The following is a 12,072-nucleotide window of genomic DNA, read 5'->3' on the forward strand; positions in this document are numbered from 1 at the left end:
TCAAAAATGTTGCGCTTTACCGCAAGAGGGTCGTATCCAATTACGTAGTCCTTCTCCGGAGGGAGACATACGAGAAAAACCTCGTTTGCCACGAATTCCCTCAACTGAAATAAGGGAACGCTCGATAGCTGTTTTTCTTTTCTCGAGTATTGCATGAAATGTTTATATTTCATCAAGGGTAAGTACGCTAGCGAACAAAACAACATGTGAGTGTCATTTTGAATGCAGACTGAAGTTTGCTTGTTAGCGAACTGATTTCATGCCCCCTTTTGTTTTGCCCATTGGCTATAGGCTAGCTAGCGGTTTACGTTACAGTAACAAGCTAACCTCCGCTCCATCGATTTAGATACAATTTGGCCCACATTATCCAAGTGAGCTAACAAAATATTGAATTTTCATTTTTATTTTTTATCAGCGATCGGGTGAGCTGTGTGCTAACTTTAAGGGGCTAGCGAACGTTTGTTAGCAAATATTTACGTCATCTGAGTCAATCCATGTCATGGTCTAAAATTTCGTCTTGGCTGACTGATCCAACTGCCTTGTAACTTGATATGCAACCTCTGAGTTTTATGCTGTCAATTAAGTTTTTACAGAATAATAATTGCCACCGTTATTTGATATAAATTTTTCTAATAACGCTTGTTACATATTTTGAACGCTTGCATTTTAACTGTAGATCTGTCATTGGGGGAGCATTTGCAGGATGAAATCTCTTGAGATGCTTGTTTTCAAGTGTTCAAAGGGAGAAAAAACTAAACAAACAATACTTAGTAACAATAATAATATGCCAACTACTGTCTAATAATAATATTTTTTAAAGTACATTAACAGAATAGCAAGTTATTGTACAACTACTAATGGGCCTACAACTAATAAAAACTAATGCTACAACTACTAATAAAACTAAGTGTATATAATACATACATATTTACAAATATCTTAACATGGTGATGTTTCTATTAGTTAAAAACAGTTTGTTCTTAATATTTGACAAAAGGCTTTCTTAAAATGCCCTGATTTCTATAGGTAAATTATTCCGGTCAGTTGAGCCTTTTTAGCTGAAGGATCTTACTCTGTGATGGACCCTTGGAGTTGTTTGTCGAATGCAGTAGTGAGTCTTGTAAATCATGGATGTGTGACCACAACATGGGATATGGTAAGAAGACAGAAGTTATGAATTGGCTCTAAATACAAGTGGTAGATGTTGACATCCTCTAAGGATCTAGACTATGTTGTTTACAAAGTGAGAACAACACTAATGATTTCATCATTTCCCTGACTAGGATTCTCCTTCAGTGGAATCAGGAGTGTGAAATGACGATTGCATCACAATCCGGCCAAACTGGCTTTTCTAATCTTAATCTCAAGAATGATCGACAACACTGAGCCAAGAAGAAGCAGTTCAATCATGCCCTCAATACAGAAGAACCCTATGGGCGTTGGTGAGTGAAGAAGGCAGGACATCTCGCAGCCTTGAAGGAGGCTGGTGGCGTTTCCCTTGAACACAACTCGGATCGTGTGTTTGGACTCCGCAGCAGTCCGCAGTTCACCTCTTGGTTCTAGATGGAGGTCTCTGTCTGTTTGTGAGCCTGACCCAACGTCCTGACGGGAGCACTGTCTGAGGAAGAGTAAACATGTCCCTCTCAGTGAGTACCAATCGTGTGTGTGTGTGCGCACTTTTTGTATGAGATATGGTGGGTAAGCAGCCACTGATGAAATGAGCCCAACTGGTGACATGGCACTAGTTATTTTTCAAACCAGGGCCATGTTTGAATACTTAAAAATGTATCATCCTTCTTTGGGAGAATCACTGATATGACATAACTGGATCGGTGAAAGGCCATTGGCTGACGTGAACTTTTTTGTTGTCCCCATCCAGTACTCTCAAATCAGTGATTACATCATTCGGGGAAGGGAGGGAATGAAGGATGCGTTTTTTAAGTAATTGAACATTGCCCTGGCTTCCATCCACTGTTTCCAGCAGGCACGTTTCAGAGTAGAGCTAGTAGTGCAAAACGTTTTTCAACTGAAAACAAAATGCTGTGTTCTAATAAGACAAGATTGGACACTTTGACTTTTACATTTTTTTTTTAAATTTAAATTTCCTTCATACTGAACGCAGCTCAGGGCTCAGCTTGTCTCTATAGCCAATCCCCAGGGGGTTAGGGTTTTGAAAAGGAGAAGATGAGAGGAGGCCCATGGGACGGCAATTAAACCCCAAACTAGGGACAGATGTTGCCTCCCTTCCCCCCCTCCCTCTCTCTCCCTCCATCCATCCCTCTATTTTCTCATGACCATTTACTCCTCTTGTCTTTTCAATCGTTCCTCCCTCCTCTGACTCTCTTTTTTACTCACCCTGAAAGTACTGTGTGCAGTAACTAAGTATATAGGGATTCAGCACTTATATCATTATGTGTTTAGTCATGATGGGACTGATGGGACTGAATGTGTTCTCTCTCTTTCTCGCCACCACACTGTTTTTGTTTAGCTCCTCCCTCTTGCTCTTTAGCTCTTCTATTCACTTAAACCGTTATACAATCAGCTATTCTCAATCTCTTTCTTGGCATCAAGTCAATGCATTTGTCTGTGTGCAGTCCTGTCAGTATGCTTCCGGGTGTGATGTTAGGCTGTCTCTGTGTGTGCATTCCTGTCATCACTGCCCCCTATGACTAGTGTCCAAAGTTTTTCCTGACCACGTGACTTCATTAGGAACAACTCTGGATTAACGCTGGGATAGTGATGGGTGTTTTGTGGATCTCTTATTTTGGAGAAATTCATGAGTTATTTCTGTGTTATATATGTTTTCCCTGTCCCTCTTTCCCCCCCTCCTCAGACGGTGCTGGCGAAGGCCCTGTTTGACAATGCAGCAGAGAGCCCTGAGGAGCTGGCCTTCCGGAAGGGGGACATCCTGATGGTTCTAGAACAGGAGCAGGGAGGGGGTCCTGGCTGGTGGCTCTGCTCCCTCCATGGGCGCCAGGGCATCGCCCCCGCCAACCGCCTCCGCCTCCTCCACACCACCCCGGGGTCTGACCCCCAACCCCCTAGCCGCGCCCCCAGCGAAGACTCTGTGTACCTCTCCCCTGGCCCGCTGGCCCGCACAGCAGTCTCCACGGAGGACATAGACGGCGTCTACCGCACCCCACCTAGCCTGGGGGAAGCCCTGTACCAGAGCCCAGGGGCGGTGCCTGTTGCCTCTAGACCAGGGGTCCTCCGACAGGCCGAGGTAGGGGGTCGCCCACGCTCCCGCTCCAGCTCTGGCACACGCCCCCTACCCGAATGGGACGGGGGGGTGACGGGGCGCCCGCGCTCGCCTTCCCTCCGAGGCAGAGATGTAGACTCAGCCGGGACTCTTTACCAGACCCCCTCCACCCCCACACTTCTTGGGCCCCAGCACCACAGATCACCAGGGGGTCTGACTGGAGTCCCTGGCCCAGAGAATGTCTATCTGGCCCCCAGTGGGATGCCCCGAGCTGTGGGTCTAGCTCCAGAAGGGCCAGAGGACAACACCTACCTTGTCCCCAGGGAGACTGTAGCGGCTGCAGGCCACTCTGACAGCTGTTACCTGGTCCCCAGAGGTACTGTACTGCCCAGCGAGGAGTTCTACCAGACCCCCACAGGAGGGGCAGCAGGGGTGGCCGTGGCGACCCAGGTTACCCCCATCGCTACCAGGATCCTGGAGACTCAGAGCCTCACCCCTTCACAGGTCAACGGGGACAGGGGGGCCCCCCTCAAGCCCCTCACCCCTCATTCCAAACTGGCACAGGGCACCCCTGGGATGATGTACCAGACCCCCACCCATGTGGGAGCAGGGATTCTCAGGACTCCACCCGTCCCTGCACTGGGATCCCCCAAACCTCAGCTGAAAGGCGTGATCCCAAGAACCCCCAGAGGTCAGAGTGGTGTGCCCTCCACCCCTCCCATCGCCAGGGGGAAGCTAGCTCCGGCTACCCCCGTCAGGGGGTCCCCCTTGCTGGCCAGACCAGGACAGGGACAAGGCAGAGTGCCCAGGTCACCAAACTTTGCCCGTAAGCCACCTCCTCCAGCCCCTCCAGTGAGGGGTGTCACCAGAAAAGACTTGCCCCAGCCTGGAACCCCTGTGTCCACCTCTAAGCCTGCCATCTCCACCCCCCAGTCGACTCCTGTACCCTTGCAGCAGGAGAGCAAGGACGGGAGGATGACATCGGATGAAAAGAAGAAGAATGGGCAGAATAAGAAAGGAGAGGGCAGAGAGTATGCAGATCCTGATGACGAGAACCTCGACGAACAGGTGACAGACCGACAATCTCGTCATGACTAGGCCCCAGAGTTATTCCCCGTCAAGTCATGCATTCAGGAAAAACTCCAACCCTAGTTAACCAATGTGAACTATATATCTGACGTTGACCTTGTGCTTATAACAAGCATATAACAGTCTTATGACATGTTGTGTTGTGCCTGGTCTACTAGGTGTATGATACTCCTCCCAGCAGTAGGTGGCATCGGCAAGCCCCAGCAGTGCTGTGTGACGACGAGAACATCTACAACACCCCCCGCTCCCTCCCCCCACACACTGACCTAGAGTCAGAGGTCAGTCAGGATTCTTCCTCCACAGTGCAGACACCATCTCTCTCCTCTCCTACTCCATTTCTCTCTCTCTCTCCCTGGCTCTCTTCTTTCTCTCTGTCTTTTTCTCACTCCTCGCTCTCACTTCATCTTTCTTTCTCCCTCTCCTTTCTCTTCTTTGTCTGATTCTCCCTCTCCCCCCTCAGCTCTCAACCTTCCCTCACCTGTTCTTCCCTTCTTCCCTCTGCCCCTCACTCACCCTCTCTTTCTCTCAGTACTCCCCTCTTTCTCTCAGTCCCCCTCTTTCTCTCAGTCCCCCTCTTTCTCTCTCGGCTCAACTTTCCTTCACCTGTTCCTTCCTCCCACAGCCCCTCCCTCCGTCTGTCTCTCTCTCTCTCTGCCACACCTGTTTCTCTGTCAGCTGCATTCCAGTCTGTCTGATCTGAATACTGCTGTTGCTATTTTCTACCAGTCACACCCAGCTGTCTATACCGCAGTGGGAATGTAATGGCCAGGCTATCCAATCTCCTCCTCTGTTCTTCTAGAACATACATAACAAACAGTACTACTGACTAGGAGCTTAGAATGACTGAATGGAATGACTTGAAGAACAATAACAGTCAAGGAAGACTTGCTCTGCGCCATATAGATCCACCTCGTCCTGTTGAATGATCTAGGTGCCCTTTACACTGGTGCTTTAGACATTATTTTGTCTAACTGAGCAATTGGTGTCTGGGCAAAATAGAGAGCAACATCCCCTTGAGGAAAGTAGCTATTTATTTTCTTTCTCCATTTCTCTCCATCTCCTTCCATTCCTTTCTGTCTTCATCTCCATTTCTCTCTTTCAGGTGTACAATGTTCCCACTATAATACTCAGCACTTCATCAGACCCCCAGCAGCAGACCTACAACGTCCAAGCGTCTGTTACAACTGCTGAATCAGAGGAGGACGTTTACAGCGTTCCCTCCCTTCCTGGCTTACCCCTGGCCCCGGGGGACATGTCCACCATCATCCCCCTGGAGGAGACGGAGCACGGCCAAGTCTACTCTGTCCTCGGCCAAGGGAAGAGAGCGCCGCTGGGGCTGGGTGAGGGCAGCGACTTGGGCTCCACCTCCGAGCCGGACTGTGGCATCTACAACATGCCTGCTCTCACACTTGACGTCTTGCCCTCTTCGGCGATGTCAACGTCGTCTTCCACACATAGGTTATCTGTATCCAGTAATGGGTCTGGTGACATCCAATGGAGATCCTCGCTTTCCAGTCTTGTCCAATCGGTGCTGAGCACTGCCTCGGGTGCACCCGCCTCCTCAAGGGACCTGGCTACCTCATTGGCTGAGATCCTGTCCGTCTGGAAGTTGAGTCAACCCAGCGAGGTCCCTCCCTCTCTCCAACTGGCTTGGGCCCGCCTCTCAGATCTACTTCCTGCTTTGTCTTCCTGTGGCCACGCCCCTCCGTCAGACACCCTGCTCTCTATGGTCCAACGGGCGCTGGAGGACTCCACCATCCTGTTACAGACGCAGGGACGGCCCCGCCTCCCTTCCCAGGACTCCCTGTCCCGGAGACCCCTACCAGCCCTTCCCGTAGCGGAGATCAAACCCGTAGGGAGTGGTATGGGACCACGCAAGAGTAGCTGGATCCAGGAAAGGCCCTTACCCCCGACCCCGCAGCCAGCGTTCCCCCTGCCCCTCGCACAACCCTCCATGACCATGTCCATCACGGTAGGGCAGAGCGATGGAGAGGAAGAGATGGGGAACGAGTACGCTGGGATAGGTCTGACTCCCGCCCCGGCACCACTTCCTGTTGGAGACAGTGTGGGATACGTGAAGCTGCAGGTCAGTCTTCAATCTGCTGGCTTTTGTTTCTCGCTCACCTCTCCCTTGCTGGCACTTGTCTGCATTTTACATTGTGTTTGAGTTATTTTTTACATTGTATATTAGGAGGATTTCAGGATACTACAATTTAAGGTTAGATGGTTCAGAAGAAACCGCTTATCTTTAAACAGCCACTACAAATTGTAAAAATACTTCCCCTTTAAGCAGACTCCTTTATCCAGAGTGACTTATAATAATCGCTCTTGTATGTTTGCCTCTCTTCTTCTAGTTGTTTTATTGGACAGTTTCTGCTCTGTGGGCCCATGGCTGTTTCTAAAGTGATGTATCTACATTATATTTACAAAAGTATGTGGACACCCCTTCAAATGAGTGAATTCCTGCATTTCAGCCACACCTGTTGCTGACAGGTGTACAAAATTAAGCACACAGCCATGCAATCTCCATAGGCCAACATTGGCAGGCAAATGGCCTTTCTGAAGAGCTCAGCGACTTTCAATGTGGCACAGTCATAGGATGCCACCTTTCCAACAAGTCAGTTTGTCAAATTTCTGCCCTGCTAGAGCTGCCCCGATCAACTGTAAGTGCTGTTATTGTGAAGTGGAAACGTCTAGGAGCAACAACTGCTCAGCCGGGAAGTGGTAGGCCACACAAGCTCACAGAATGGGACCGCCGAGTGCTGACGCGCATAGCAACACTCACTACCGAGTTCCAAACTGCCTCTGGAAGCAACGTCAGCACAAGAACTGTTAGTTGGGGGCTTCATGAAAAGGGTTTCCATGGCCGAGCAGCCGCCCGGACACACAAGCCTATGATCACTATGCGCAATGGCAAGCGTCGGCTGGAGTGGTGGAAACGCGTTCTCTGGAGTGACGAATCATGCTTCAACATCAGGCAGTCTGACGGACAAATCTGGGTTTGGCGGATGCCAGGAGAACGCTATCTGCCCCAATGCATAGTGCCAACTGTAAAGTTTGATGGAGGAGGAATAATGGTCTGGGGCTGTTTTTCATGGTTCATACTAGGCCCCTTAGTTCCAGTGAAGGGAAATCTTAATGCTACAGCATACAAACATTCTAGACGATTCTGTGCTTCCAACTTTGTGGCAACAGTTTGCTGAAGGCCCTTTCCTGTTTCAGCATGACAATGCCCCTGTGCACAAAGCGAGGTCCATACAGAAATGGTTTGTCGAGATCAGTGTGTAATAACTTGACTGGCCTGCAGAGAGCCCTGACCTCAACCCCATCCAAAACCTTTGGGATGAATTGGATCACCGACTGTGAGCCAGGCCTAATCACCTAACATCAGTGCCCAACCTCACTAATGCTGTTGCGACTGAATGGAAGCAAATCCCCACAGCAATGTTATAACATTTAGTGGAAAGCCATCCCAGAATAATGGAGGCTGTTATAGCAGCAAAGGGGGGGACCAACTCCATATTAATCTCCATGATTTTGGAATGAGATGTTCGACGAGCAGGTGTCCACATACTTTTGGTCATGTAGTGTACTTTCACCATTCCTCCACAGGGAAAGCCAGAGCCTCCCTCAGATGTCCAGACGGAGAATGTGTCAAACCAGACTGTCCACACCACAGAGCCTAGGGTAAGTAACACGCACTCACATCTTATGCTCCAATTGTCACACATATGCTTGTCTCATTCTCACACACTTTGTTTTCACACCAATCACCCCGCACATACACGCACACACACTCATCCTCTCACATCTTCACACCACATACACAAACTATGGCCTCGGATGAATCATTAATTCTCTCTTGTGTATTTACTGATGAGCTTTCTCTGTCCTTCAGTCCAGTGAGTCAACATTGATCTACCTGACTTTAGGTTACATTGACAGTAAATCTGCTCTCTGTACTTCTTTATCCAGTTTCAACCTGCCTGGATCAACTGAACTTGTTTACCTTTACAGTATCTCTACCTCAATCTCAATGTCTCTTTATCTTTCTCTAATTTTTTCTCAGCCTATATTTTTGTAGGCTTAGGTTGCGTCAACTTGTGTCATAGCCACACAACAAGAGGTCATCTGTGGTTCTAAGAACTTGACATAATAGACAACGGGGGCCCATTGCACAATAGATGGCAGTTCCATAAGTGACAATGTTCATCCCTGCCATTACAATGATGACCCTATCTCACTGTCTCTCCCTCCCCCTGTGTCTCTAACTCTCTCCCTGTCTATCTTCTCTTCCTTCTCCCCTCTTTGCCTGCCTTCTCTCTCTCCCCTCCCCTGTCTCTCCCCCTCCCCCCCTTCTCTGTCTCTCCCCCTCCCCCCCTTTTGTCTCTCCCCCTCCCCTCCCCTCTCTGTCTCTCTCCCTCCCCTCCTCTCTCTGTCTCTCTCCCTCCCCCCAGTTGAGCCCCTCCCCTCCTCTGCCCATCTCTCTCTCTCTGGAGGACTCTGAGCTGCTGTCCTTCTACTCGTCTCAGAGCCTGTCCCACCTCTCCTGTCTGGCCGACTCCATCGACGTGCTCTTCAACAGTGTGCAGGGGAACCAGCCTCCCCGCGTCTTCGTTTCCCGGGGGAAGAGTTTGATCGTGACGGCGCACAAGCTGGTGTTCATCGGGGACACGCTCTCCCGCCTCCTGACCTCTCCTGACCTCCGAGCAAAGGTCAGCACACATTTCATGCCAAAATGACACGGTCGTGACTCGTGTTCATGAGGGCACACTGTAGCAAAACATTTTACAACAGAAAAAGAAAATGAATGTTTTTCATAGGACGAGTTTAGGTAGTCCCTACCTGTTGCAGTCAGTTTTCTTCCATTCTATGCCTAATGAACACGACCCTGCATTTCATTCCAAATGTAGAGTTTGATACGGTAGTCAAACAAAGAAGAGCTTGCAGCAGAATTAATTAGAGTTTTAGGTCAAGGTGAAAGGGAATAGGGACATTTAGGTAAGATTTATTTTGGTCTTTCTCTCTCCGTAGGTCACAACCTCAGGGGGGCGTCTGTGTCAGGCCCTGAAGGCTGTCGTCGTGGCTACAAAGGGGGCAGCACAAAACTATCCATCGGTCTCTGCCACCCAGGAAATGGTGGACCGCGTAGCAGAGCTGTCCCAGCATGCCGCAGGATTCTCCAGCCTGCTAAAGCGCCTCGCAGAGATATCTTGACAATATTTCTTCAACTTCTCTTCTTGAAATGCCTTAGTCCAGGGTTTCCCAAACTCGGTCCTCGGGACCCCAAGGGGGGCACGTTTTGGTTTTTGCCCTTGCACTACACAGCTGATTCAAATAATAAATGAATCATCAAGCTTTGATCATTTGAATCAGCTGTGTAGTGCAAGGGCAAAAACCAAAACGTGTACTCCTTGGGGTCCCGAGGACCGAGTTTGGGAAATGCTGCCTTAATAGTTGTTTCAATGTGTGGTCTTTTTAATTGAATGGTTTGACATTGGAAGTAAGTGACTTGGAATCATTGATTATCAGTGCTGAAGAAGAACTGAGATCTGTGCCTCAAATTTGTCATTGAGTTAGATTTTGTGTGTGTTGGTTGGGCTTTGTTTTTATACTTATTGACTTCTGTGCTCTTAGTGCCAACTGCCAAGCACAGTTGTCTCGTTGTGTGTCTAACTTATTTGATTGATGGATGTTTGGTTTTGCTCATGTTTGAACCAGGTTTGTGACATTATTGAGTGTCCCTTTTGGGCCACCGTATTATGGGAGACAGCCTAGTTCTGGTTGGTTTCCCATACGTTCCTCTTCCTTTGACATTTGTTTTCTTATCTTTGCATCCTTATTTATTTGAAGTAACTCTCCACCCCCCCTCTCTCAAAAATAGCAAGTGTGCCTACATCCTGTTTGTTGCGATGGAGGAGAACAGGGAGAGCTGGATGAAGGTGCAGGTGGTGGGTCTGTATATAAATGCTGTGGCAGCATTACTGTGTGTTTCTGCCTGGTGTTGCATTGCAGATTGTGTAAAACTTGTATTATCCAGAGGATGTTGACCATAGGAGCTTGCAAGATGACAAGATGGCTACTATTTTACCCCTTCAGTTTCCCAGCTTGTAGTCTGGAAGAGGGGGATTGGAAAGAAGATTAAGAATTCTATGTGGGACTGAGATTGGTTTCAAGTAACCTGTTGTTGGAGTGGTGCAAGAGCGGGCTCAGTCAGGCATGCCCTTTCCCACGGTTGGGCCATCGAGAGGGAAGAACCTGTATTCCAACTTTTACCTGTCTACACCTGTCTCGCTTTTCATTTCTCCCTTTCCTCTCGCTTTCTCACACATATTACACCTTCCGTCACACACCCTCACTTTCCTACACAGTCCCCGACATGTTGTCCAAAGGACGAGAAAGAAAGGGTTGTCTTTTGTCTATGCGGGTAGCTCCCAGACAGACATGCTGGTGTACTGTTGCCTGTCTGTTTTCTATTCAACTCTATTGTCAGTGAGGCATCCATAGCAGACAGGTGGGTTGCAGACTTGCCAAATGGGGTATTTCTGTAGTGCGTGTGTATCTCCATGAAGTTAATCTTTGTCCCCATCGCCCTCCTTAAGTCAATGCTTAAACTAATCTTCTGTGCCCAAGCATTGCTCCTACCTATCTAGTTCCCTGTAGCCTCTGATAGGCTAGGTGGAAGTATCGCCATATTGCTTCATGGGCTACTCTTACCCAATCCTCTCAGATCCTAATAATAAGTGCATAGGGGGCTAAGATATGATTGGGGCGCAGGCTTCTAGGCTTTCCTATTGTTGAAAGACTAATCGCACCCTGCAAAGTCAATGCTGCCACCCTCCCTAGTATTGCTGTCTGACTCTGCAGCAGTGGTATGTTGGTGATAGGAGGGTGAAATGAACAAATATGCGTCTGTGCCAAAAAAAGTAGGAAGTAGCTTTGTCAAACACTAGTGTTTTGCCTTTGTGCTCCCCCTAGTGGAAAGAAGCAGGGTTTCTACAGAATGCCTGCCTGCACAGTAAAGTCACATCCATAGCCGGAGGGCCTAATAATAGAAAGGCGTCATCATAATTAATAACAATTGTATTTATTTATCATTTTTCCTAGTGGCTTTGTGATCTGCATGGCTTTAAGTTGCTATATTTGTTATATATGCACATTTAACCAGGGATGTTTTCACTTCACACCGTGATTTCAATTTTACTACAATGTTTGAAAAGAACAAATGGAGAAGAGCAGTTAGTTTGATTAAGCTACATTTGATTTTTGCCTTTTTTGTACCAGAATGTATTTTTGAAAGCTTTTCATGTTGTATTTTTTTTTTACACTAAAGTGAATTTGTTGGGATTGACTCAATGGCTATATAAGGCATATGGATCTATCCAGTCTACAGTTCATGTAAGTTGAACACTACAATAAGTCATTTGACTCTGTTCCCTTCTAAAATGTACAAATACATTTTTACAATTACATTCTGTCTTGGTGTGGATTATTTCTGATGAAAGTATATGTATTTTAAAAAGGTGTTTCAGTTTTCACCTTGTTAGTGAAGCATCTGACTTATTAATTGTGGCTTGTTTTTTAGGACATTATACTGTGCACTGTCTGTAAAAAGCGTCAGACACATGGGATAAGGCAAATTTAAATGATGGAAGATTTGTGATTTGTAGAGATGGCTAGCACTGTATCGGCTGGTAACTACAGTAGGAAAGTCTCTCCACCCTCTCCGGGGACTGCCGAACCGTGACGTTGGCGGGGATTCGGAGGACGTAGCGACGCCTGTT

General features: G+C 48.0%; 1 protein-coding gene across 4 annotated transcripts; it reads left to right on the plus strand.

Annotated features, from left to right (window-relative positions):
• Window positions 1–37: 37 nt before the first annotated feature.
• On the plus strand, window positions 38–11,760 carry LOC139416014 (breast cancer anti-estrogen resistance protein 1-like). 4 transcript variants are annotated; one of them, XR_011635045.1, is made up of 10 exons: window positions 38–178; window positions 1,027–1,156; window positions 1,284–1,646; window positions 2,834–4,267; window positions 4,447–4,566; window positions 5,391–6,374; window positions 7,901–7,975; window positions 8,746–9,003; window positions 9,323–9,562; window positions 9,716–11,760. XR_011635045.1 is itself a non-coding variant. In XM_071164246.1 (10 exons), exons 3-9 carry the CDS (start codon window positions 1,635–1,637, stop codon window positions 9,503–9,505), a joined length of 3,066 nt encoding a protein of 1,021 aa, XP_071020347.1. In that variant the 5' UTR covers window positions 38–178; window positions 1,027–1,156; window positions 1,284–1,634; the 3' UTR covers window positions 9,506–9,541; window positions 9,716–11,760. The 4 variants fall into 4 exon arrangements, 2 of the variants coding, with proteins under 2 accessions (XP_071020347.1, XP_071020346.1); XM_071164246.1 differs by having other exon boundaries at window positions 9,323–9,541; XR_011635046.1 differs by lacking the exon at window positions 1,027–1,156 and having other exon boundaries at window positions 85–178.
• The last annotated feature ends 312 nt before the right edge of the window (window positions 11,761–12,072 follow it).

The sequence above is a fragment of the Oncorhynchus clarkii genome, chromosome 9 (assembly GCF_045791955.1).
Source record: "Oncorhynchus clarkii lewisi isolate Uvic-CL-2024 chromosome 9, UVic_Ocla_1.0, whole genome shotgun sequence".
Lineage (NCBI taxonomy): Eukaryota > Metazoa > Chordata > Actinopteri > Salmoniformes > Salmonidae > Oncorhynchus > Oncorhynchus clarkii.